At 42.4% G+C, this 27,331-nt stretch overlaps 2 protein-coding genes across 5 annotated transcripts in view; both read right to left on the bottom strand.

Annotated features, from left to right (window-relative positions):
• TTC23L (tetratricopeptide repeat domain 23 like) overlaps positions 1-4,180 on the bottom strand; it is a 42,390-nt gene extending 38,210 nt beyond the window's left edge. The window contains exons 1-2 of the mRNA XM_047767322.1: positions 3,871-4,180; positions 2,778-2,852 (exon numbers count right to left, since the gene is read on the bottom strand). Coding sequence (XP_047623278.1) covers positions 2,778-2,845 — 68 coding nt within the window. The 5' untranslated portion in view covers positions 2,846-2,852; positions 3,871-4,180. The remainder of the gene's footprint in view (positions 1-2,777; positions 2,853-3,870) is intronic.
• Positions 4,181-10,686: 6,506 nt separating this feature from the next.
• The window catches only part of RAI14 (retinoic acid induced 14), a 168,257-nt gene continuing 151,612 nt past the window's right edge, over positions 10,687-27,331 (bottom strand). For 3 of the 4 annotated variants that reach the window (XM_047767344.1, XM_047767330.1, XM_047767338.1), the window contains 11 exons: positions 27,208-27,314; positions 26,393-26,571; positions 26,104-26,132; positions 24,737-24,823; positions 23,713-23,799; positions 20,836-20,890; positions 18,131-18,249; positions 15,681-17,216; positions 14,079-14,228; positions 13,432-13,497; positions 10,687-12,482 (listed from right to left, as the gene is read on the bottom strand). In XM_047767344.1, the coding sequence (XP_047623300.1) occupies positions 12,405-12,482; positions 13,432-13,497; positions 14,079-14,228; positions 15,681-17,216; positions 18,131-18,249; positions 20,836-20,890; positions 23,713-23,799; positions 24,737-24,823; positions 26,104-26,132; positions 26,393-26,571; positions 27,208-27,314 (2,493 nt within the window). In that variant the 3' untranslated portion in view covers positions 10,687-12,404. The remainder of the gene's footprint in view (positions 12,483-13,431; positions 13,498-14,078; positions 14,229-15,680; positions 17,217-18,130; positions 18,250-20,835; positions 20,891-23,712; positions 23,800-24,736; positions 24,824-26,103; positions 26,133-26,392; positions 26,572-27,207; positions 27,315-27,331) is intronic. The other variant, XM_047767353.1, reaches the window with a different exon arrangement.

Raw genomic sequence — 27,331 nt, forward strand, 5'->3', positions numbered from 1 at the left:
TACTTGGCTCAAAGTAAAAACAAATAATGGCTTGTTAAATGATGAACAAATGAATGGGAAAACAAAGTGTAAGATCGTTAGGATGCCTAAAAAAGATAGAGGGAAACTGTGTCAAGAAATCACAACTCAAGAAAACGCACAGGAGGACTTCCCGTCATGGTGCAGCGGAAACAAAACTGACTAGGAACCTTGAGGTTGCAGGTTCGATCCTTGGCCTTGCTCAGTGGGTTAAGGATCTGAGCTTGCTGTGAGCTGTGGTGCTTGGATCCCACGTAGCTGTGGCTGTGGTGTAGGCCGGCAGCTATAGCTCTGCTTAGACCCCTAGCCTGGGAAGCTCCATGTGCCGCAGGTGTGGCCCTAAAAAGAAAAGAAAACTCACAGAAAGAGAACTTAATTCCTTGACAGAATGTTTTCTTAGGCTGCATATTTCATAGACCTGGGGCAGAAGTTCAATCTATTGAGGTCACTGAGGACATTGCTGATTTTGGATATTAAAAATCATAAGCCCTAAATGCTTTACTTATTTATTTTTGCTTTTTATGGCCACACCTGTGGCATAAGGAAGTTCCTGGTCTAGGGGTTGTGTCAGAGCTGCAGCTAGCAACCTATGCCACAGCAACACCAGATCCGAGCTGTGTCTGTGACCTGCACCGCACCTTGTGACAACATGGGATCCTTAATCTACTGAGCAAGGCCAAGGATCATACCCACATCCTCTCATGGATACTAATAGGGTTCTTAACCTATTGAGCCACAATGGGAACTCCAAGCCCTAAATATTTAAAATTCAGCCTTGGATGAAAATAATCTAAGAACAAAGGCAATGGTCTTCAATAGTAGGGCCTCAAAGGAAGAAGAAACATTGAAGTCTTGACAAATGACTTGCGACTGTGAAGCCCTGAACTAGCTTTGAACATCTTGCTATGAAAAGTAAGAAAGATGTCTGAAGGAGTTCCCTTGTGGCACAGTGGGTTAAGGATCTGGCATTGTCACTGTAGCAGCTCAGGTTGTGGCTATGGCATGAGTTTGGTCCTTGGCCTGGGAAGTTCCACATGCTGTGGGTGCAGCCAAAAAATAATAATAATAACAAGATGCCTGGAGAATACCGCCCGATTGGATAGCTAGAATAGTCAGAATAAAAAGATTAGGCTGGTTAAATCTGCCAGGATTTAATTTGCTCTATATGTTGCCATCATAAATATGAATTCTGACTAGTAAAATGAAATATGGATTATCTGATTATTTCTAAGATATTCTACTGAGCACTCTACATCTTTAACTTCAATTTTTAAATGTATATAACCCTTAACCTTAAGATAATTTATGAGATGGTATAGCATTATGTTAATAGGTTAACCACTGGCCACATGTGAGGCCATTTTGCACATGAAATGTCACTGATCAGTGCAGGTATAAAATACACACTGAATTTCAAAGACTTAATGGGAAGAAAAAATATAAAATACTTCATTAATTATTTTATAAAATATTTTAGATATACTGAGATAAATACAGTATTAAAGTTAAATTTATGTTTTTATTTTTTTAATATAGCTACTAGTAAAATTTTTAATATGACATGTGCGACTCATTTGTGGCTTTCATTGTATTTCTACTCATAGCATGAATACAGAGCAACAGTTCTTTTTTTTAATGACTTTTATTTTTTTCCGTTATAGCTGGTTTACAGTGTTCTATCAGTTTTCTACTGTACAGCCAAGTGACCCAGTCACACATACATGTATACATTCTTTTTCTCACATTATCCTCCACCATACTCCATCAAAAGTGACTAGACACAGTTCCCAGTACTACACAGCAGGATCTCATTGCTTATCCCTTCCAAATGCAATAGATTGCATCTATTAGAGAGCAAGAGTTCTCAACCAAGGGTGATATTGTCCCCAGGGGACATCTGGCAATGTCTGGAGATTTTTTTTTTTTTTTTTTTAGGGCCGCACCCCCAGCATATGGAAGCTCTCAGGCTAGGGGTCAAATTGGAGCTGCGACTGCCTGCCACAGCCACAGCAAAGCTGGATCCTAGCCACATCTGCTACGTACGCTACAGCCTGTGGTAATACTGGATCCTTAACTCGCTGAGCAAGGCCAGGGATAGAACCAAATCCTAGCATGTCAGATTTTTAACCCGCTGAGCCACAACAGGAACTCCCTTTATTGTCTCTTTATTTTTTGAAACAATTTTTTTTTTTTTTGTCTTTTGTCTTTTTAAGGCCACAACCACAGCATATGGAGGTTCCCAGGTTAGGGTCTAAGAGGAGCTAGCTGCCAGTCTACACCACAGCTGCAGCAACGTCAGATCCGAGACACGTCTGCGATCTATACCACAGTTCATGGCAATGCCAGAGCCTTAACCCACTAAGCAAGGCCAGGGACCAAACCCGCATTCTCATGGATACTAGTCGGGTTCATTAACCACTGAACCATGATGGGAACTCCTTGTGAAACAATTTTAATTTGCTCATTAGCTTTGTTATATCTCATTCTCCATGACTTTACCCATCTTGTTATAATTAACTGATCTTTATATAAAAATTGAAATTTCCCTTATGTTAGGAAAAAACATTTGTTTTTCATCTTGCATAGGTCACAAAAGTACAAACGGCTATTATGGCATAACCATTATTAGAACACAGAAGCTCAATCTTCTCTTCCATATACTATGCATACAAAACTTCTCACTAAGGTTTGCCATAAGTAGAGGGCTCAGCATTTCAGGACAGTGAGTGACTGTGATGCTAAGGTCCTGTGGTACTTACAGATGGAAGCAGAAATCCCAGTCGGTGTCACTGCTGACAGTTGGGATGCGGATGGGACTGGCTCGCATCTTATTCCTAACAAGAATCGCATGTGAGGTCAGCGTTGGAAGAAAACATTTAAAAGTCTGCTCTATTTTCCCTTTCTTGGATGCTATTAGCCTTAAACTGAAACTTCCCATGTATATCCCATCCTAAGTCCACAAATAGATTATACCCACAACACTCACGTATGGAAACCTTGGAAAGCAGAAATTAAAGACATCTGCCAAATTAAATCCCTAATTAAATTTCTTCCATCTAATTTTCAGTCTACCTTACCTCCAAAATCCCTGGCCCTTTTTACCCCTTTAAGCCAGGATATTTACAGCTCCTGAATCATCAGAACTATGATCTTCTAAAGTCAGATATTATTTCTGCTGATAACCAGCTCTCACTACTAACAGTGTGCTTATTAATCCTCTGTATCCTTAGGGCATTCTATTTAGTAGATGATCCTAATTAAGGAACTAAAACACATGTGTCTATTTTGGTTGCTCTCATTAGCTAATGGGGGAAATGGTGGAAACCCACAGCAAAAAATTTCATTTATAATTATTTGCTAAATTAATTAATTAATCATGGCTATCCCTGCCGCTTAAATCAAATCCAAATTGAGTTATATACCAAACTTCAATACCCACCAAGTCGCTCCTCACCTCACCTTGCACAATGTCACTCACTCCCACCTGAGCCCAGAGTAGCTCTCTGACTCCGGCTTCACAACACCCACAATCTAAAGACCAGAAGGGAGGATTAACTTGTTTTTCTAATCTCTACTTTCAAAACTGTGGCCAGGGCGAGGGGTTTTGACTCCTCAACCTCCTAAATTCTGTTCCTATGAAGTTTCACATGGCCCTGAAATTCTAACACCAAACCATGACCCCTCTCTCAAGTGCAAACCGCTTCTTTTCGGCAGTAGCCTCGCCTTAACTTCGTAAACCTCTACGCCACATTCTGAGCACCGTCCGAGCTTCCCCTGGCTTTTTCTTGTGAGCGGTGCCATGACAGCAGAGACTCTGGCCTGAAAAGCCAGCGAGGGCGTCGCACGGCGTACCTGGCCAAGGGCAGAGGAGCCACGGCCCGGAGCTAGCCTTCCCGGCTCCCTCAGCCCGGCAGGTCGGCCTCCTCGGGCGGCTTCAGCGTCCTGACCTCGGCGGACCTCGTTAAAGGCACCGCAGGGTTGCCTTGCGGAAGCCAGATGCTCAGGTTCTTCGGCCCCTGGAGCCTGCTGCCCTGGTTCTGGCTCCTGAGATAATGGGGTTGCTATGGGAACGGAACGCTCCCGGCGGCGCCTAGAGCATCTGCGCCTGTAGCCATAGCGACGCGGGGCACTTCCTGTCAGGCGGAATCCCAGGCGGCTGCAGCCAACCGCAGCTGCCACGGCACCCTCCGCTTTCCGGTCCCAGCAGGCGAGACTAGGGTGACCTTAGGCTCAACCCACCCTTCCCTCGGCTGAGGCTGAACCGTCCACTATTGTTTTTCTCTAAGGGACTTTACCTCTTGGAGATAAGACGCCGAAGAGGAGATAAATCCCATGGAAGGATGGAAAGGGTGTCGGGCTCTATGATTTATTTAAGGCTGCTACATGACATGCCGGACTGTATTCGGCGACACCCTGTGACCCCCGCGGGCCTCTCCACGGGCCCTGCACCCTCGCAGTTCCCCTAGGTGTTGGGGCTTGCCGGGCCCTGGAGGAAAGGCTCAGATTGAACTATTGACAGTGCTGGCACTGTGTTGCCTCTGCATGGATAGGGAAGTGGCCTGCAGGAAGTGAGTAGCTTAAGAAATGGATCACTAGCTCTGCTAATGATCAGCAGTTCAGAGAATATTTTTGAGGGTAGAAGACACATTTGGCAAACACCACATAGCCCGAAGTTATGCACCATGTATTCTTATCCCACCCATCTTCAGTGGCATGAAATACATACAGTGGTAACCACTCAGATCTGACAGGTGCAGGGCATTTGTGGTCAATACCCAAAGGACCCGCACTGGCTCCAACAACCTTGTAAAACACAAGAATATTGTTATGAACCCCACAATGAATTAGGAGCCTGTGACAAGTCAAGTTGGAACTGGTATGTCCTCATTTTCAAAAAAACAAAAAACAAAAAAGCTGGGTAGAGAGAGAAGGAAAATATTTACCAAGAACCTGACCCGTGGTGTTTACATTTAGTGTTTGTTCTTTCCAGTTCTGAGGTTGAATTTTAATTGCTATTGATCCAAAATTGCCAAGATAGCCTTTCTGGAGTTGGGTTGGAGGAGCTACTTTAAGGAGTTTGCTTTAATGTTTCTTCAGTAAAACCTGGATGGCATATTAAGGTTTGAATCTACCCTTAAGTCCTGAGCTAAAATTTTGGAAGAAGCTCACCTCCTTTACTCTGTTTCCTAAAGAACCCTTAGCACAAACGATGAGAGCATTGAGCCCGGCTTCAAAGATGTCAGGGTTCTGGTTTGGACTGTGTGCCCTGGGGCAAGTCACAGCTGGGAGAACTCAGTTTTGTTGCCTGTACATTGAGAGTATTTATACCACTGGCTTTCTAAAACCCCTTCCAGAATTCTGTGAGGGTAAACAACAGATTTTTGTGATTCTGTGAACAATTTAACATGTATGGGGATAAAAAGGTTTCCTTTTCTCTTATTTCCCTTACACTTGTTACAAGTTGGTCTTCACTGAATTGACAACTTTAAATGTTCTGTCAGCTAGGAAATGGCTATGGTTGTTTCTAAGTGTGTTACATGTAACTTCTCTTTCCTGATCACTTGCTTTGCAATCCTTGTGAAGTGAAGTGGTACCAGAGCAGGCACTAAATTCTCATTGCTACAGCTGACACTCTGGTTCCACCTGCATTTAATTAGGTCTGACCAGAAGCAAGTTGCCCTCATTTGTAAAATTAGAAATCAAGTGAAAAGACGTAGACTGCTAAACCTCTGTGCCATTTTTCCCCCTTCTCCTTGCCTCTTAACCTTGCCTGCAAATGTAAACTTAGAGTGTTGCAGGAGAGGTCATGTCCTGGGACTTGCAGGAGTCCCTAGGACGGGCCGCCAAGTGAGGCTTCCAGGCTTCGCTCAGCAAAGAATTCTAGAGAGCCACAGTAAAGAGCAAGCAAGTTTCTTTAGAGGAATACATACTCCTTAGGCAGAATGCGGACCATCTCAGAAAGGGAGAGCGACCCCACAGCATGGAGTCCTGGAGTCCTAGGTTTTTATGGGTTAATTTCCTTTTTTTTTTTTTGCTTTTTTAGGGCCACACCCATGACATATGGAAGTTCCCAGGCTAGGGGTCGAACTGGAGCTGTAGCCACTGGCCTACGCCACAGTTACAGCAACACAGGATTCGAGCTGCAACCTACACCACAGCTCACAGCAACACTGGATCCTTAATCTGTTATGGCAGCTGCCCAGCAGCCCTGCGCCGCAGCTTATCAGCTCTGGTGACAGCCCTGTGGCTGTAGTATACCAGCTCTAGCGACAGCCCTTTGGCTTTAGTGTACCAGCTCCAGCACCCCTGTGGCTGCAGTGTATCAGCTCTTTCACCCGGCGAGAACCCAAGCGAGCACTCGGAGAGTTGGAGAACTCAGGCTGAATTACACCGGCAAGCTCAGAGGAGATGGCTCTCCGCTCTCCGGCGTCTGAGCCCCGAAGAAGGGTTTCACAAGGCTTTTATGGGCTACCTCTTCTGGGTCCATGCTTGGCTGGTTGGACCAGAGCGACGTCAGGCAAGGCAGTAGATGCAGAAACAAGTTTACAGAAGCAGATGTGTGGGGGAGGGGTGGTTGGGACAGTTGGCTAGACTTTCCTTAGTCATCATGGCGGGGCTCTCCTTTCTACATTTTTATTGGGACATTTTCTCCTACAAATCCACTGAGTGAGGCCAGGGAGCGAGCTCGAATCCTCATGGATACTAGTCAGATTTGTAACCTACTGAGCCACAGCGGGAACTCCCTGGATTAAATTATTTCATAGGCTAACCAGTGGGAGGAATAGTCTTGCTATTTCAGCGTAGGGTGGGGATGTTCCAGGAATCGGGCCACTGCCCACTTTTTGGCCTTTTATGGTTCTTCTTGAACTGCCATGGCCTAAGGTGGAGTGATTTTTAGTATTCCAATGAAGGTATAAGGAGCTAAAGGTTGATGAGCAGACTATTCTCAAAGCCACCTTGGTTTCAGCTGGTTCCAGCCCCTGGTCATCACATCCCAACAACTGCTCCCCTTCTTCATTGTACAGTGTTTGTGTCCCGCCCCTTTCCCTCCAGTCTTAGTAGAAGGTGTGCTTTTGTTCTGTTCAGGAACTCTGGAATGGAATGCTAGTAATCTGGGGATGGTGCGTTCACAGCGTGTTCACACACACTCCCTCCATCGATCCTGTGATGAGCATTGCTGTTGCAGAAATGCCACAGAGGAAGCAGGTCTAGAGGGTGTTTCTAGACTCTTCTGACCCCCCAGTTGAGTGTGATTATCCTCAAACTATTCCAAACCCAGGAACTGCGAAACCCAACAAGGAAATCCAAATAAACACACTCTTGAACTGTGTAATTTCTTAAAACACATCTTCCAGCCTCTCAAGGCTGGGTTAGATGTCTTCCTTCTGAATTCCTGCAGCATCCTTGGCTAGGATTCGACCCCTACCCTGGGAACTTCTTATTGTGACACAGACTCTTGGCACTCCATTTACTTGTGAGTTTCTCCATGCACCTGTCCATCCACCCAAGGCCAAATACCTATTGAACACCTACTACGTGCCCGATGCTCTTCATTCTAAGCATTAGGGAAGCAATGGCAAAGTGAAAAATATTTTACTCTCCTGGAGTTTCTATCCTACCAGGTGAAGAAAAAGATAGGGCTGCTAGTAAATGATACGACAGCTCTGTAAGTTAGAAAAAGGCAGGTGGCTTAGAGAATAAGTAGCAACTCCTGTGTGAATTAGAAAAAAAGCCTCTTCCTCCAGCCAGACTCAGGCCAGTGCTAAGGGGTCTGGTGGTTCAGTAAGGATCCAGTGCTGTGGCTGCTGTGGTGTGGGTTTGATCCCTGGGCTAGGAACTTTTGAATGCCATGGGCTCAGCCAAAAACACCAATAAAAGAAAGAAAACATCTGGAGGTGACACATAAGTAATATTTACTACCCACCTCCTTTGCTAAAAGCGTGCGTTACTTGGCTGTGTCCTGCTCCTCTCTCTCCCCTTCACATCCTCTGTTATCAATCTGATACACAAGTCAAAGTTCTTAAAATACTGTTTCTTCCCTTTCTGGAGACTTGGTTTATAGCGACCATGCAGAAATGTCTCTTTTCTCCCCTTCCATCCATCTCCATCTCTTGGGGATTTACTCAAGGGAGCCTTTCCATTTGCTGCAACCCATGTCAATTGCTCCCACAACCAGCACCTAGAGCCCACTTCCAGCGATCCTCAGAGTTGAGCTCTTGTCCTTTGATTCACAAATATGCCACACGCTCCCCGAATGTTTAACAATTCTCTGCCCTGAGCAGGTGAACAGAGATTGCTCCTGGGACTGCCTTAGTCTGTTGCTTTTTTTCCAGCTCACTCTTTCCTCGAAGTCTCTCTTAACCTTGCTCAGAAAGCATCACCCCCATCTTTGCTGGATGGTGTTTCTACTGCCATCAGCACCCAGCATCCTGCAGTTAGGCCACATTGTGAATGGCTGTGTGTCAACATGTTCTGAGTGCATCTTCCCCATACAGCATATGATGTGTTTATCTTAAGAAGGGGTAGGTTTAATTATTAAAGTCTTTGGAGTCTGTCTGAAAGTTTATGTAAGAAAAACAAGTTGATGACTCTTATGAAACCAATGTGAAGAAAAAGCCCGTTCTTTCTCACTTACTGTAATGATCCGTACACTATTCTACTTTTTTCCTCTGCATTCCTGTATCACATGATGGAAGCTAATGTGAAAATGGGCAATTTGAAAATTATCCAAACAATCCTCACACATATGCATAAACACATTCGTACGTAGGATAGTCATCACTTTCAGGGATGTAAAATACTGGAGGCAGATTAAATGTCCATCAGTGAGGAGCTAGTTTAATAAAATGTAGCACAACCAAACTGTGGAATACGATGCAGCAGTTAAAAAGGATGAGATGTGTGTGCTGACAAGAAACAATTTCCTAGATATTTTAACTGGAAAGAGTATGGTCAAGAAGAGTGTATACAGTTTCTGTATTTAGGAGGAAAGTAAAGAGTTCCTGCTGTGGTGCAGCAGAAACGAATCTGACTAGTAACCATGAGGTTTCGGGTTCGATCCTTGGCCTTGCTCAGAGGGTTAAGGATCTGGCATTTCCATGAGGTGGGGTGTAGGCTGCAGATGCAGCTTGGATCCTGCATTGCTGTGGCTATGCTTTGGGATGGCAGCTGTAGCTTGGTTTCGACCTCTAGTCTGGGAACTTCCATATGCCATGGGTTGAGGCCCTTAAAAGCACACACACACGAAGAGAGTAAAATATATGCCTACATGTACTTACAGGCATCAAATGTCTTAGGTCACTCAAGAAACTTAACAGTTGTTGCTTCTGGGGAGGTAAACTAAGAATCAGGAATAGGAGAGATTTATTTTCAGTTTATCCTTTACCCTACAATTATACTCTGTAATATCTAATCATCACAGTATGAGTTTTTTTTTTTTTTTTTTGGCTGCACATGCAGCATGTGGAAGTTCTCAGAGATCAAACCAGCACAACAGTAACCCAAGCTGCTGCTGTCACAAACCAGATCCTTAACCCACTGAGCCACAAGGGAACTCTGAAAGTTTTTTTTATATCCTGACATTGGCAGATGAGGCAGTTCTTTCCATCTAAGAAGACTGCTTTGGATTTATCCAGGTTAAGTGCTCATTTGAGTGTCACCAAGAAATCATCTGATTTGAATGGCTGGAGTTTTCCTTTTGGGGTGCATGTACTCGATAATTTAAAACAGTAATCACCTCATGCACCATTTGCATTATTTTCATTGATCTTTTGTCCTTTTTCCCCTGGGGTTGTGATGACTAAAGCTTCAAATAAGTGTATATGGTATGTAGTGGCCACAGGAGCTGAAGCAGAGGCAGCAGAATGGTGTTGTGAGTGAAGGGAAATGGCTTTAATGAAGGGAGATGGTTGTTATGTTGTTATGAAGAATAATGTTAGCTGCTGAAAGAGCTGTACCCATTTCACTGTCAATCTGCTGTTTTAATTATGATTTCCCTGCAAGAATTCACCCTACCGGAGTTTTTTGAGGAACAAATTATCCTTGTAATGTGATGGAGAATGTGTTTGATTTTTTAAAAACCATGTGTATGTATTTCCCAAAAAAGGAAAAAAAATTAATGTAAGCTTTTAAATCATTTTTTTTGTTTTGTTTTGTTTTTAAAAGACTATCAATTGAGAGGCAATTTTTGTTTGTTTGGGCCACACCTGCGGCAAATGAAAGCAAGTTCCCAGGCTAGGAGGTGAATCAGAGCTGCAGCTGCTGGCCTAGCCACAGCCACAGCCACTCGGGATCCAAGCCGCATCTGTGACTTACACCGCAGCTTGCGGCAGTACTGGACCCTTAACCCATTGAGTGAGGCCAGCAATCAAACCCACATCCTCACAAACACTATGTTGGGTGTTTAACCCACTGAACCACAATGGGAACTCCTGAGAGGCAATTTTGAATCAGCCCGGAAGTGGTTGATGCTTGGGACAAAGTTCAAGGTGACCCCAGGAGCTAGAAAATGGAAATGACAGGAAATGACATCACACATTGTGTGAGGGACTGTGAACACCGGCTGAGGATAATGCAGGTTATAAAAACCACTGCCCTGAAATGCTACCGAGCTGATCTTCAGAAGCCACACAGGCATGCTTGCAGAGGCGCCCACATCAACAACAGAGATGCAAAACGAAACAGATGTTTATTTTCTGCAATACTTTCTGTAAATTACAAAGGCAAAATGCTAAACTACAGCATATAACTTTTCAATATTTAACCAGAGTACTTGTAATAAATATGCAATCCTGAAACAAGATCAAAGGCTACACTTTGTCAGGGGTCCTACGAAACGTCTCAAGTTTTACACTCTGCAGCATTTCTGTGTTGGGGCAGGAGCGGGGGTGGTTTTGTGTTTTCTTAAGTGCTGTGACAGAAAGCCCTTTCACATTCTTCTTTGGAGCATTTTCGAAATTGCCGAACTATAAACAGCTTCAGAGAAAGTAACACCAAGCTCAAAAGCCATTTCTGCTTCCCTGTTGTTGGTCCTCATCCAATACAGATGACCACGTCACCCGATGCTGCCAGGTGGCCTGGGAGCCCAGGCAGCCCCATCAGAGCCAGCCTACACTTGCCGTTCTCTACTTTAGGGATTTCTGTATTCCGCGGACGTCCCTCCATAAGACAGAGGCCGTAAAGGAAGCTTCAAGCAAGTGAGAAACATTTTTAACCAGAAATGTTGTCTCTCAAGACCTCACCTGGGCACCATAATGTTTACCAGGATTTTTTTTTTTCCTTTCAAAGTTGAAAAACTGGTACTAAGTGTCCTTCCAGAGATAATCTACAGATGCTGGTAGAGTGGGGGCACTCAAAAATCATCAGTTGGTAAAAGCGCTGTGCTATCGTTCTGAGAACACGATCGCAGAAAGTCTAGGGGGCAGCTCATAATGAGTTTGGAGCAGAAAACCACCTTTTGTTATGGCTGAAACCGCTGAGGAAAAGATTATATTTTTTTAAAAAAGTCTTAAGCATGATTACCTAAAAAGTATTTTGTTAATACAGTCTAATGTAAGTTTCACTTATTTAGGGACTTAGATAGGAAAACATCTGGAAGAGCCAATAAAAATATTGTAGAGAAAAAAAAAAAAACACTTAAAAAATTGAGGTTAAAAACTAGGAGGCATTTCTTTTGGCTGTAAACATGCAGTTTACTGTCCCTTGTTGAAACACAAATGTTTGGATTTCCTGAGCTTCTTGGATAACGAACAGCAGGAGGCCAGTTTGCATAGAAAATTTGCAGTAGGTCAGCGATTTACTTAAAAAGAACTTTTAAGGACAATTTGCTTTTGTTTTTCAGCTTCATATTTAAGTTTGTAGCGCTCAGCAGACTACAAGATGGAGGCGCAGGGTGATGAGAAATACAAGGCAGATGGGGGGAAAAAAGGTGGAAACAGAGTTTTTAAATCCACAGGCTCAAAGCACGCACGGCATCACTAGTGCCTTACGAATTTGGTTAAAAACTGAGTCATGTTTGGGGATGGGACCCAAAAGCAGCAAGAGCCCTGCTGTGCTGCATGGCACAGCCCCTTGGTCATGGGAGGGACCCAGGAGGATGCCGGCCCCAGCACAGGGACAGGGCTCCTGGGTGTGGCTGATCCCCACTCTGAAATCTGAAGGGCTGACAGTGCCTTTCACCTCTGCTGCTCTGGAGTCTCTAAGCTGTTGGGAGTACAGGCTTCTCCTGGGACCCGTCCTCAGAAAGAAGCCTTTGGGGAAGGGAAGAAGCTCTATCACGTGGGTCACAGTGATCCCACCAATGAGAACAAGGGCAGTGGTTGCCAACAACTCCAGGTCTAACACAAGGGTGGACAACAAGGGCCCAGCGTCCTGCCAAGGAATCGGCTTTACTTCTTCTGGGACTGGTTCTTACACATGGTAAGGATTTGCTTCAGTACTTTTTGGACATCTTCATCCATCTGGCCCTAGGAAATTCCAACGAGAGACGCACATTAGAATAACATATGACATCATGGCTTGGATGTAAATTCCACAGGATACCAGGGAAGGGGGGAAGGAGGTGAACAAAGGGGCTTTGGCCCCACAGGTGCTTCATGATGCAAAAATAGGGGGTTCCCTGGTGGCCTAGAGGTTTGGATGCCGCGCTTGCACCACTACAACCTGGGTTCAATCCCTGGTATGGGAACTGAGATCTCACATCAAGTGGCTGTTGCCAAAACAAACAAACAAACAATAACAAAAAACAGAACATGCAGAAAAATGATAGATGGTAGAGGGGAGGCTGAAAGCTGAAAAACTAAACCACTTGTTAGAAAAATAAATGTCAAAAAGGTTTCAAACAAAACAACACTCATTAGAACCTAACTCCTGACTCTGTGTCACCCAGGGAATGAGACAGTGGTTGGGTCATCGGCTTTCACCCCCTGATCTTCCAAGGAAATGTTAGCTCTGCCCTGTTCCCACATCTCTAGGAGGAAGTGAGTCAAAGAGAGGGCCCCAGTCTTTTTCTTTCAGAGGAGGATGAGGCTGGGTCTCCCACCAGAATCCTTGGCAAAGAGCTCCTGGGGTCTTGGGTTGCAAATGTGAGCCCAGCCAGCCAGGGCACCAACAGTCATGGGAGTGACATGGTGCCCGCAGCTCTGAGAATATCATCCTGCCTGGAACATAACACCTAGGCTCCCTCTCCCGACGGGGGGCGGGGGGGGGGGCGACAGCCATACCCTCCCCTCAGTTCTCAACAAAGGTTAACAGGCACAGGGCTCCGGGCACAAAAGCCAGAGCAAAGCACAAGGCATTTTAAAGCTTTCCAGTAAAAAGCTGTCTCCTTGAATTCTCATTTGTTCTCCTGGTTTCGTGATGGACATTTGGGCAACACTTGCTGTGGTACCTCCTTAGGATCCCCAGACACCGTACCTGCACGGCATACAGAAGATGCATCCTGTAAACTGATATCACTTCCTGGTGCTGCTTCTTGCATTCCTAGAAAGAGACAATTTGGCAATCTTCAAGAGCTCAGGAGACTTTTAAAAAACCTCAAAAAGGAGTTCCTGTTGTGGTGCAGTGGAAATGAATCCGACTGGGAACCATGGGGTTGCAGGTTCGATCCCTGGCCTTGCTCAGTTGGTTAAGGATCTGGCGTTGCCGTGAGCTGTGGTGTAGGTTGCAGACTTGGCTCGGATCTGGGATCTGGCATTGCTGTGGCTGATTTGACCCCTAGCCTGGGAACAACCATATGCCTTGGGTGCAGCCCTAAAGCCAAAAAAAAAAAAAAAAAAAGAAAAGAAAAGAAAAAAGAAAAAACAGGGAAAAGGTAAAGAGCAAACAGGAGAGAAGCCTCCTTCTTTCCCACCAACACATCGATACCTCGTACCCATCTCCCTGCACGTCAGGCCTGGGAAAACCACCAGCTCCCACCCTGGTCTTCACCAAAGCAGCCTTTAGTCAATGACCCTCTGAAGCACAGCGCTCCTCCAGGCTGGGCATCTCTGGGCTCACTCCCACCTGCACAAGTGCATCTGCCAGCCACCCCCGACACCCCTAGCCCCACTGGGCCCACTCACAGCCAGCTGGTTCTGCAGTTGTTTGACCTGCTGCTGCAGCACCTCCAGCTGCTGGCTCTGCCGCTTGGACGAGCTGGCGGAGTAGGAGAGCTGCGAGAGGCTGTTCAGGGCCTCTTTCAGCTTGATGACTTCCTTCGACATCTCATTTATCTAGCGAGAAAGGAAAGCTCGATCAGTAGCGAGAACATGTCCGCGGAGGCCACACGCCAGCTATTTCTCAGTGGGGAACCCTGCCTGTATTGGTCTCTGGAACTGGAGCGATCCCTTTTTATTTTTTACAAGTCAACCCATCAAAGGAAACAGAGAAAACCAGATAAAAATCAGGCAAACCAACAAAGCCCCCTAAGGCCATCCCCTGCAGACAAGAGCCCCGGGGATTATAGACTGTGTTTGGGGGCATGAAGGTAACAAAAGCTGTGACCTTGATTGTCTTCTTTTCACCTTTAAAAGGAGTACAGTTGGAAAAGCAAGCCAGGAACAGGACTTCAGGGGGTCTTCATGTGGAGACAGCTGTGCCTGATTCGCTATTGCTGATGTGGGCAAGCAGGAGTAAGTTTGGGGATCCCTGATATTGCCAACAGGTCGCCTTGTCGTGAAGACAACCACCTACCTCCTCTCAGGCCCCTGCCCCTTCAGCTTTGGAAGTTCTTTCTGAGACATGCATTATGGCAAAGGAATGAGAGATAAATAATTCTGTAATGAGTGTCATTCAGAACATGTGACCCAGGAGCCTGGGGGTGCAGAGCAGATCCAGGCACACAACCGTCCTACCCTCCCCCTTTGTTCTCCTTCCCCCAGGCCTGGCCCACTGCCAATCGCCTGATCCCCACATTCCTTCCTTCCTCTCCTGCACACTTTGGAAAACGAGGGCCAGGGAGGGTTTTTATACTGACTCGGGCAAAAGCTCATGCCGTTTAGGGAAGCCCTAGCCAGCCTGGGAGTATTTGGGTTGCCATATGACAGAGGAATCTGTCTGGATTCTAAGAGTCGAAGTTCAAAACGTTGCAGGTGTTTTGCAATCAGTGGGTTCACGTCTGATCCCCGACACTTGGCGGTGCTTCTGTAAAATCATTTTTCAAGGGAAAGGTGTACTACACATATAAAAATGCTTCAGTATAATGGGAGTAGTAGAAGAGAGTGGCTTTTTTTTTTTTAAAGAAATGTCGGAGTTCCCGTCGTGGCGCAGAGGTTAATGAATCTGACTAGGAACCATGAGGTTTCGGGTTCGGTCCCTGCCCTTGCTCAGTGGGTTAAGGATCCGGCGTTGCCATGAGCTGTGGTGTAGGTTGCAGACTTGGCTCAGATCCCACGTTGCTGTAGCTCTGGTGTAGGCCGGAGGCTATAGCCCTGATTCGACCCCTAGCCTGGGAACCTCCATATGCCGCAGGAGCAGCCCTAGAAAAGGCAAAAAGAGAAAAAAAAAATGTCCAACCTACTATTCCTTATGTGGTTTTGGGGACAGACGGACTCATGTGTGGAGCCTCTGAGCATTCTCGACAGGTCAGTGCCAACAAATAGTAAACATGTTAACAATAGCAAATAAAGGCTGAAGGTCTCAGGGTTTATCAGCTAGAAATTCAACAGCGCTAGGGTCTCACCAACCTTCTTGTCTTTATCCTCGTCCATTTTTGAAGAGCTCTCAGAATGCCTCTTCATTTCCGCAAGCTCCTCCTGAGCGTGCTGGAATTTTTGCCCAAGTTCACTGACTTCTTGCTCTTTGGATTTCAAAAGAGCCTGCACGTTTTCCTTGTCTTTCTTCATCTGCGAGACCTCACTTTTCAGCTGGGCCACCTCTGAATGGGCCTTCTCTTTCTCTTTCACCGATTCCTTTAATTTTGAGGTCAACACGCTCACTTCACTCTCCAAAGACGACTGGAGCTTCTCGTAGGCGGACCGGGGTACCATGGCGTCAATCACGGCGGCCTTCTCTTCCAGGAGCTGCTTCTCCAGCTTCGCCACGTCGCCTTCCTTGCTGGCCAGGTGGTCTTGGAGGCTGCTTATTTTCCCCTCCATCTCTTTGGCGGCAGTGCGAAGCGCGGTCACCACTTGCAAATGCTCTGTGATGGAGACAGAGTTCTCTTTCTGGGCGTCCACGAGCTGTTTGAGCTGGGTCAGCTCGTTGAGCACTTTGGCATACTGCGACTTCATCTCGGACAGGGCCTCCTCCGCCTTGGCTCCGGACAGGCGGGTCTCGTGCATCAGCTTCTCGTGCTCTGCTTTATGGATGTATTCAGCTGTGACCTCTTCCAGCGATTTCCTCTTCCGATAGTCCTCCAGCTCGGCCTGGGCTTCTTTGTACAGCTGGGACAGCTCGCTCACCTGCTTGTTGAGCTCGTCGATCATCCTGTTCATGGCTTCTCTCATATCCCCAGCTTCGTCGCCTGCCTCTGGGCTCGTCTGGCTTTTCAGCGTATCTTTCAACTTCGCGATTTCTTCTTGGGCCTCTTGGTATTTCTCAAACAAAAAAGCCTTCTCCTTATTCATATTCTCAATAACCGAGCAATATGAACTTTTCATTTCCTCCAACTCTTCCGCAGGCGGCTTCATTGCCATCCCCTTCTCCCTCTCGACAAGCTTTTCCTCTAACTCTCGCACTTTCTCCTGGTGGCGCTCACTTTCCTCCAGCGCACACCGGAGATCCCGCTTTAGGACTTCGATTTCTTTCTCCGGGATCCTTCGCTCCCGGAGATGGGAGTAGGAGTCCACGCTTTCCAGCGAGACCAGACCCAGCTTCATCTGCTTCTGCACACTCAGGACTTCTTTCATGGCTTCCTCATACTTGCTCTGGGTTTCTTTCAGTTTCTGGCTGAGGTCGGAGCCATTCTCTGAGATCTCTGCGTTGTTTAAGCACACCGGTTCTGTCCTCCGGGCCTGGAGCTCGGCCTCCAGCTGCCTCCTCTCTGCCTCCGAGTTCTCCAGTCTCTTCTGCAGGTCTTGTAAGACCTCCTGCAGCTGCTGGATCCTGACATCGCCATCAAGAGAGGACTGACTCGAGGGATGTGGTAAGACGGATGGAGATGATTTGGAGTCTGGGGGAGAGGTTTCCCTCGGTTTGCCCAGGGATGGGGTCAAGTCAGTGTGAGTGGAGTGGTAGGAGTCTAAGCTCAGGTCTGCTTCTGCCTCCCTGGGTGCTTTGGCCTGAGGAAAAGGCAAGAGGGAAAGGGCACCCAAAGGTGTGGTTAGGTGAGCAAGTGGCTGGAAAGAGAGAGCAAATTTGAACCTTATGTACACAAGGGCAGTGGGATGATTTTACACATGTCCTCTTGCCCCATGAAAAAAATATGGTCCCGGACATGAGAGCCGGATGAATGACACTAAGCTGGTTCTGGGTTCTATCAGGATAGATTATGTGTGCCACTTTAGAAACATGAGATTTTTTTCGGGGGTAAAGACTCTGGCTCAAGTTTTTCCTTTGTTTCTTATATTATTGTAGTTGTCAAGAGGGACGATGGGCTCAGGACAGCTACATCTTACCAAGTTCTTAAATCTGCTAAATGATCAACTTTACCAAATGAATGGCTAATCATATATATGTGTGAACATATATATATGTGTTGTCATATTATATATAAATCATTACGTATATAATTATATATACAATTTACCAATTTAGCCATTGACCAGAAGAGAGGCGATGAATTCCTCTCTCAAGTAACAAATGATTTGAAACTACATAAAATGCTTAAGGCTAATTATGTTTTAAAAAGAAGCGGGAGTTCCCATTGGGGCTGGTATCCATGAGGATGCGGGTTCAATCCCTGGCCTCGCTCAGCGGGTTAAGGATCCGGCATTGCTGTGAGCTGTGGCGTAGGTCACAGACTGTGGCTGTGGCTGGCAGCTGCAGTTCCGATTCGACCCCAGCCTGGGAACCTCCACATGTCGCAAGTGAGGACCTAAAAAGCAAAAATAAATAAATAAATAAAAATAAAAACAAAACAAATAAAAAAGAAGAAACTAATGTAGATGTATAAAACAAAATACTACCTGACTCACCCTGAGAAACCCAATAGTTCGACCCTATAGAGTAGACTGGGAGCAATCTATTTTCCTACCTGTAATTTATCTTGTAATTCCTTATTGTGTAGAGTAAGAGAAGCCACTTTTGCTTGCAACAGGACAAGAAGTTCTTGTTGGTCAGCCTCAGAACTTATATCCAATAAGCTATCCGCACCTTGGAAAAGAGAAAGACAATTTAAAATAATACATAAAAAAAAAAAAACCTGAACTGTTATTTCTCTGACCTTAACACGCACACATTCTACCCAATCTGGTTTTTCTTCCTTGTCCAGACAATGAAGGAAAGTCCCTTCCAGCTGGACAGATGAATTCTCAAGTACCAGGATAACCTTACTCAGGTATCCCTAGTGTAATACTAGATGCCAGGATGCAAACAAACTCATCGGAGACCTGATGGTCTTGGCCACGCATTTTTGGTTCACTTGGATTAAGTGTCTGCAACCTGGTTGTTTTCTTTTCCTCCATGCCTAAAACAGTCCATTCTATGAATCCTCATAGAAAGATCTCTGGAACCTGGGTCACTTCTTATTACTACCTCCATCACTCTAGTTCCAACTTGATCACCATACCTGGTAACTCTGCAAACAGCTTCTGAACAAATCTCTCCTCTGTTTCTCCCTTTTCCAGCACAAATGTAGCCTCTACCAACAACCCTATCAGACTAATCTTCCTAAAACACACTTTGATAGGGTCAACCCTTTAGTTCAAGAGCTTTAATTACTCTCCCTCTAAAAATAATCTCCAAATTCCTTTATCTGGATTAAGGCCTCCAGGATCTGGCTCCTATTTTTTTTTTTTTCAGGGTTGTGACTCATGATGTCTTTCTCCACTATCCCACTTTCAAAGTTTCCATCACGCACTCTGTGTGCTCAACACAAGGCTGCTTCTTTAATCTTCTTTATCCATAATGACTGCCCTTATAGCATCTCTTTGACTAGATACCTCTGAAGCATCCTTTAAGACCCATGTCAAACTCTGCCTCTTCCTTAAAGCATTTGCTGAGCACCCCAGCATGAAGCAGCTGTCTGTGAATCCCACAGTAAACACTGTTGGTAAACCACAACTGTTAGACATTCTACTGCTCATCATGCTGAAATAACATCTAAAGCTGTGCAACTCAAAGTTCTCACTGAGACAAGACAAGAAACGTGCTTCAGAATGTATTTCACAGCACTGCTTCCCATCCAGAAAGTCTTTTCCTATGGAAAAAAAAATTCCAGGTGGATGAACGAAACAGTGTGCTTGGCTCTATGACTTTCTGGTACAAAATCCTCATTTATTTTATTTTATTATTATTATTTTTAGATTTTTTTTTGTTTTTTATTTTATTTATTTACTTTTTTTGGCTGCACTTGTGGCATGTGGAAATTCTAGGGCCAGGGATCGAACCCGCACCACAGTTGCAGCCTGTGCCACAGCTGTAGCAATGCCAGATCCTTAATCCACTGCACCACAAGGGAACTTCCTCCTCATTTATTTTAGACTGGCCACAGTTTAGAGACCACACTATGAATAGCACTGTTGTGATTTTTACTGCTATTCAAAAATTTTCACAGCCATTTAATGCAAGGATGAAAACTTTGACCTTAATTTAGAAGGATACACAAGTGATATTTCTTCATATAATGTCTTACTTATGATGTCTGGTGCCTAAACCACAGATTTATGAGTGTTCTTGACAAAGAATCTGGCCAGCTTGGAAGGAAACAGAAGACTGGGAGCATGAGGGTAATTCTAAGCAACAAAAATTACTTCTAAGACTGGATGGATGGCTTTTAAAGTATCCAATATAATAGCTGCTCTGTTACAGTAACATTGTTCTCTGCCGGGACTATTTCTTAATATTTCTAAATTCTGAAAGTTAAGGGCTCCAAACACATATGAAATGCATAGTAGACTAAGGAACTACATGCAGGGGGAAAAAGGGGGCCTTTGAAATAATCTCCTCTACATTTAAAATTGATTCTGAAGGTAGCATACTACATTCTTAGAGGGTAAAGTCACTGGATAGACTCCATACAACAACTCAAACCCTATCTTGGTGAAGACAGTATGATCATGTGGGATTTCATCAACACTCTTTGCACGTATCTTTTTAAAATCCAAAGTAGAAAAGTTAGATTGTGGCAGCCATGCCCCGGCTCAGTTGATTCTCCCACCAGAAAATAACCTGATGCTCAGTTGCAGGAAGGGCCACTGGCTGACACCTGAAGCCTATGGACCTCAGCTCAGAGCAATGTTTTAAATAAAATGCATAAAATAGAATGTGCAGGCGAGAGTGACTGGAGAGCCTCTTTTGTAACACACCAAATAACAAGATCTGGAAGTAGGCCTAGTAACTGTCAAGATTTCCAGTAGAGATACTGTAAATGATGTTTCAAGATATTTGTCCTAAGAGTAAGGGGGTATGATATCATCTGTGAATTTTCTTGGTGTTAAAGTCACTGGTCTGCTAATACCACCAGGGCTCGTTGTTTGTATTCATCACTGAAGGGAGTGCCAATGTTTAGCTGGGGACAGATGTTATTTTTTTTTCCACACCCAAGCCCAGGGACTCCTTAAATCCAGGTGAAAACCTCTGGAGTAGGGAATCAGCCCAGGCTGTATTGGGGTCATTACTGTGGCACCCCGGATTCTCCAACCTGCCTACACGGGTACCTCTGCTTGGCCTTTGCTCTCTTAAAGGGACATGAAACAGAAACTAGTCAAAGGAACAAATACAGACCCCTCTTCATCTTACCCGTGGTACTGTCACTTAGTCTGTCTTTGTTTTCCCGTATAGAGCTGATCTCAGCCTGTTGGAACACAAACATGACTGAAAAGAATATTCCTGAATGTATATTCAGAAAAAGAATACACTCCACAAAAGAATCAAGCAAATTTTCCTCTGTGAGTTTACACAGTTGGTGTTACCCTACTACAAAAACAGAAAATCTCAAGGAAAGATATTTTAAAATGTAAGTGAATGAAAAGTGACTTCAGTATTTCCTAAAGCATAATTTTTAAAACACTCAGAAGTTTCCAGAGGATACATTCTCAAAATATGTTTTAGAAATTGCATTCAGAAAGTATAGTACAAATATTTTTTAAGATTATAATAATTGTATGCAATAGCTAATTGAATGGGCTAGTGCTGAAACTTTATCTTTTTAATTTTTTTTTTTGCCTTTTCTAGGGCCGCGCCTGTGGCATATGGAGGTTCCCAGGCTAGGGGTCTAGGTGGAGCTGTAGCCACTGGCCTACACCACAGCCACAGCAACATGGGATCCGAGCCATGTCTGCGACCTACAACACAGCTCATGGCCATGCCGGATACTTAACCCACTGAGCAAGGCCAGGGATCGAACCCACAACCTCATGGTCCCTCATCAGATTCGTTAACCACTGAGCCATGACGGACACTCCTGTGCTGAAATTTTAGATGGTAAATACTACTTTCATAACAAAGTCAAATAGAAATTTTAATTATCTGAGTAATACATTGGTTAAAATACATTAGAAGTACTTTTTAGCAATACCATTTTTTTTTATTTTATTACTCAAATGAATTTATCACATCTGTAGTTGTATAATGATCGTAACAATCTGATTTCACAGGATTTCCATCCCACAGCCCAAGCCCATATCATTTTATAAGTTAACTACAAACATATTATTAATATTTCTAAGAGAAATGGCAGTAAATAAGACTGGTCAAGAAAAATAAAGGTAATTTTATAAGGAATAAAATGCTTATGGCTGTGGATTGACAATCCTCTAAAGACTTCCTCTAAACCTAGGTCTCAATACCTGTCTGTTAATATACTGGAAACATTCTTTTAACTTCAAAGCCAGAGTCTCATTCCAAAACAAAATACAGCCACCTGCCAGAATTACTATGGTTCATCTCAATGAGCCATAAACTATGTTAAGAGAGAGAGTTTTCCAGGCAAGGAGCCTTTTGTAATGGCTCCAGTGCTAAAAATAAAATGGCTCACTTTAGGCAAGTGCTTATCATTCCAAAAGCTGTATTTTCACTTAAAAATATATGCTTATTTGAATTTTTCAACTCTATTAAGGTACAACAAAGAACAGCCTTTGAAAGCTTATAATTTGAGGAGTTTTGACAGATACACATCCATGGAACTACCACTGTCATCAAGAGGTAGAATATTCCCATTATCTTTTCAAAGTTTCCTCAGGCCTCATCATAGCCAATCCGTGCCCAGCCCATTCCCAGACCACCTCTACTCTCCTTTTTATGTTTTCTAGAATTCCTATCAACGGGATGTCATGGGGAATGAATTTCCATGAACCTGGCTTCTTTCGTTCACCATGATGGTTTTCAGATTCATCTATGATGCTCCTGGGCCAACACCATATTCACTTTTACGGCTGAGTAATATTCCATTATATGGCTGTAACTCTATTATATGCATATATCCCATTATCTTTATCCGTTCACTTCTTAGAGGATATTTGGATTGTTTCTAGTTTGAGGCTATTTAGATACAGCTGCCATAAAAATTTGTATATAAGATTTTTTGAGATTATACATTTTAATTTCTCTTGGGTAGATGTCTCTGAGTGAATGACTAGATCATGTTAGGTATATGTTCAATTTTTAAAGAAACTGTCAAACAGTTTTCCAAAGTAGCTGTATCATTTTACACTCTACCAACAGAGTATGAGAGTTCTAATTCCTCCATATCATCAACAATTGATATATTTAATCATTTTATACTTTAGCCATTCTAAATGGTGTCCTTTTAAAAATCTTTTTGTGATTTTTTTTTTAAAGACGTAAAAGTCTTTTTATAATCTATTTCTGAAAAACACAATTTGTAATATTACTCTTTGGCATACACTGCCTCCTTTGAGCCATAATCATATTAGAAGTATTACGGTGGTAATTATAAACATAAGTTCCTCTCCTTGCCTTGCATATTAATCAAATCTAGTTAAAGCAAGGCAAATTATAGGTTGAAAGAATCTTTTTTCAAATAAATGTGCATCTAAGTTGAAAGAAAATTTATTTTTAGTATGTTTTAGATGGGGAAATAAATATACAATTATGCCATTGCAATTTCACTTTAACAATGATAAATTTTAGTTTTTTTCCAAGTATAATTTCCTAGTGATTATCAAGTAAGTAGATATTAAACTGAAATATTCTCCCATTCCTTAAAACACCGAAACCACAAATTTGGAGATTCGGGTGGAATATGACTTAATGGCTTTTCCAAAAAATTTCTAAAATAAATTCAAATTGCTTTTATAGTCAAGAAAAATTTGATTAAAAATATAATTACTTCTCAGTAAAACATCAGAGAATAACCAACATTTCCTTCTTTTTGATTGGTATTATATCCACTCGCAATTTGGTAAGATGACTGGCTATTAGGTAAGTTCTTATCTTTGTCCCTTTTTTAATGAAGAAAATTACATATTAGTTAATGAATATAATTTAGTAATTCTATTCTTTTTGTACAGAATCCCTGCCAGGGAAAATAATCAAGGGGTGCTTCATGATGAAAACTGAGAAGTGTATTTCTGTTTTGCCAGGAGTTGTATAACTTAGTCCAGTCTATTATGTATCTTAAAATTCAACAGTAAGTTGGACACAGAAGAGAAATACCTTGAAGGGTGGTTCAGCAAAAAATACTGATTCCTTTCCTGAAAGTGGTGTTGAAGTTATTGATCTTGGGGAAGACACATCACTCAACTAAAAACAAAAAATGAAAACCGTCATTAAAGAATCCTTCTCTAGAGTCTTTTCTTCTTCACTGCCAAAGAATTAGCCTATTTACCCAAAGCAAATAAATCTAACAGTCATTATCCTTAGTTTCAATTAATTCACAGGTAACATATTTTCAGTGTAATTCAGCTACCTCAAATACTTTTTGAAAGTTTGCAGAGTAGTACTAACTAAGGAACTTTGTGCCTATATTCACCAAAATTAACTTTAAAATTCTCTACAATTTCTATTGCGGATTGAGATTATTATTAATGATATGCTAATATATGTAATATTACTTACTGAACAAGATTATTCTCTCAAATATCTGACATGGATTATTCTTTTTATGGCCTATGATTCTTTTAATAACAAACTCTGGCCTTTTATTTTATTTTTTTTACCATTTCATAGATAGCCAAGCTTCTATTCAGTAATCACTATAAGCTCAGAAATGAAAGCTGCCTTTACTATTAGTCAACCTTGAATGTAATTAGAAAGGCAGACATTTATTAACAGTTTAATAAACCAATTAAACTTCATTTGCAATTAATGCCTCAGCAGCAATGCATTCTCCTGCACTTTACTAGAGCTGTTAATGTGAGCTCTAAAAACAGACTGAGCTTATGACCTTAAGGTAAAAGTTTGTCATAGATTTTGAGCATTTTGAGGCTTTTAAAAAAATACTGTTCAATTCTTCAGTTTTGAAATAAGTAAGAATCAACATTATTTCCATACTCATAATCAAAATTCTTCATACCCCTATTTGTAATTTAAAAGCACTAAAAAAATTTTTAAAAAAACACTTTAAATGTGCATTTAAAGGTCAATTTTAAAACCGTTCTTTTGGGCCTAAACACAAAAGGACAAAATTATAGCTTTGTTTTTATATGTTTTCTCATTGTCAGTTGGCTTTTATTTTTACCTGGGTAGGACTGATAGGAGGTGGTGGAGCTTTGCGTTTTTTTGGAGTTCCACTTCTCTCTGAGCTTATTTTAGAGACTTGATCATGCTGAAAGTTATCATAGTCCAATGAATGGAGGGGGGTTAGTTAGGTTAGTAAAGTCTGAGCAAATAGTTTCATCAAACAAATGAGAAAAACCTCAACAGTTCATGCCTTTCTTACTTTATCAAGATCTGAAATCTGCTATCAACATAAAAACAAGTAATATGCATGCTCCAAGTTTTCTTCTAGCAGCCCCATGCTTTGATAGCAAGAAAATAAAAAAAATAAAAAAAAAAACAACACAAGACAAAACCAGATTAAGTTGGTGGGGAGAACTGGAAAAGTAGGAGGTGAGGAGTTGTTTACCATGATTTAGAACCCAGAATACATTCATAGTCTAGCTCCCGTCTTAATGCAAACCAGTGGTATTTTCCTGATATTTTCATTACTTCCATTCTTTTTCTTAAAGAATGCATAGTGAGCCCCTCATATCCATAGGTTTCACATCCACAGATTCGACCATCTGCATATCCCAGAACCGAGTTGACAGACAGTCAACTTTACAACATTATTTGAAATAAGGGACTTGATCATATGCAGATTCTGGTATCCCCTGCAGATACCAAGGAATGATTGTAAATATGGGAGAAAAAGAAAATCTCATCTCTGAAGGTTATAGAGAAATGATTAACACAATTAGTAAAAATAAACTCAGTATCGAGTATTTGCTATTTATGATAATTTTTTCAGAATCTTGGTGTAAAAATTAATAAAACAGCCAAATACACATCTCATTAATAAACAATAGTGACTATGGTTTTAGGAAAAATCCAAAATAACAGGGCAAATTTCTCAATTTCTATCTGCATAACGCCAATGACATTTCAGAAAAGCTCTAATTAAAAGGAAAATGCTAAATCTCTTTATTTTCATTAAATATCTAACATGGCTAAGGACAGAGTCCAATAGTTCATGTGCTATTTATTACAAGCAGATAAACTACTGCCATTTATTCTCAGAGTTAAAAATCACATCAAACATTTTCATACCAGTAGGAAATATTAGTACATTCCAGAAAAAGAAATATACAAGTAGCAACTTTACAGTTACATGCTTTGGAAACAGTAAATCATCAAGGAAACATTTTCCACCTTGCAAGTCATTGATTCCAAAGACAGTTTACTCCTTAAGTAGTTTTAACACACTCTTTATCCCTTTTCTAATGGACCACTGAGTAGTTTAATCAGAACATTTTCAAATACCCACAATCAATAACAACCAAAAAAAAACAAACAAACAAAAAAACAAACAAACAAAAAAACTTCTCCCCCCCCAAAGATAAATACCTGCTTTGGCTTTGTTGGTGTCTTTAAATCTAGAGAGGAAAAAGTGGGGGGAAAAAAAACTCTAAGAACCATAATGACTCATGTCCACTTTGGATGGGAAGATCTGAACACGCACATGCACACGCACACGCGCACACACACACACAACATACACAATACTCAACACTTCGTTTTTCTTCTAGAATATATTTAAAAGAATAATAATATACATTACATAAATTCCTTTACCCCCTTGGGGAAAACAGAGTGGATACATTTCAAACAACACTGGCTATTTTCTTTCACATACCAGCATCCTGAGAGATTTTTGATAATAGAAGGCTTTGAATTCCTGCGTTTTCTGAGAGTTTGGAATAATGTAAGGCATTGTGTCCAAGAGAATCTACAAGGCTTAGGTCTGCACCCTTTGTAATTAAGGCTTCCACGATGTTAGAGCTGCCAATCTCACAGGCCAGCATGAGAGCAGTTCTAAAGAAGAAGGAGACGACACCGTAATACTAACAAAATGTGAAAACTTTGTGCCAGGGAATCATTTCATTTGCTTTAAAAATAAAGAAAAGACGATTAAGTGCAGCTAAACCTGAACGATACTTAATCTTCTAGGAAATTCAAAATGCAATGCTAGCAAAATAAAATTGGGTAGTTATTTTATAAAACTTCAGACTAAGTCAAAACATGAAACAATACCAGTCAAATGATATAGACATAGTCTTCTGAACATGATGGAATTTAATATGATGGGCACATCTTGTCTTCCTTTCAAATCAAATATTTCAAAGAACTTCAAACATTTGTTAAGACTGTTTTTAAAATGCAACTAATATGTTTCCTTTTATCTTGCGTGAAAAGTCAAAGGCAATGGTCTATTCATTTTTGCATTGAATAACTTCATCACAGACACAGTCAGCAGTGATGCTCCCAGAAGTCTGGGGAGAATATTTTTTAAGTCAAAACAGATTCATAATTATCCCAAAAGGCAGAAAACAGTAAAGAAGTGAAAGCTGCTTGAAAACAAATGATCCAAAAATACAGCTGTGATATTTTGGAAGCTCATCTCAGAACATGGCTATCATTGAAATCACATCATTTCTCACTCTAGGGTACCTTCCGTTTTTGTCCCTGGAATTTACATCTGCTCCATGATCCAGGAGAAAGCGACAGACCTCACTGTGGCCGTTCTGTACTGCAAGAAGCAGTGGTATGTTCCCATCCTAGGAGACAAATTCGG

The sequence above is a fragment of the Phacochoerus africanus genome, chromosome 1, assembly GCF_016906955.1.
Source record: "Phacochoerus africanus isolate WHEZ1 chromosome 1, ROS_Pafr_v1, whole genome shotgun sequence".
NCBI lineage: Eukaryota > Metazoa > Chordata > Mammalia > Artiodactyla > Suidae > Phacochoerus > Phacochoerus africanus.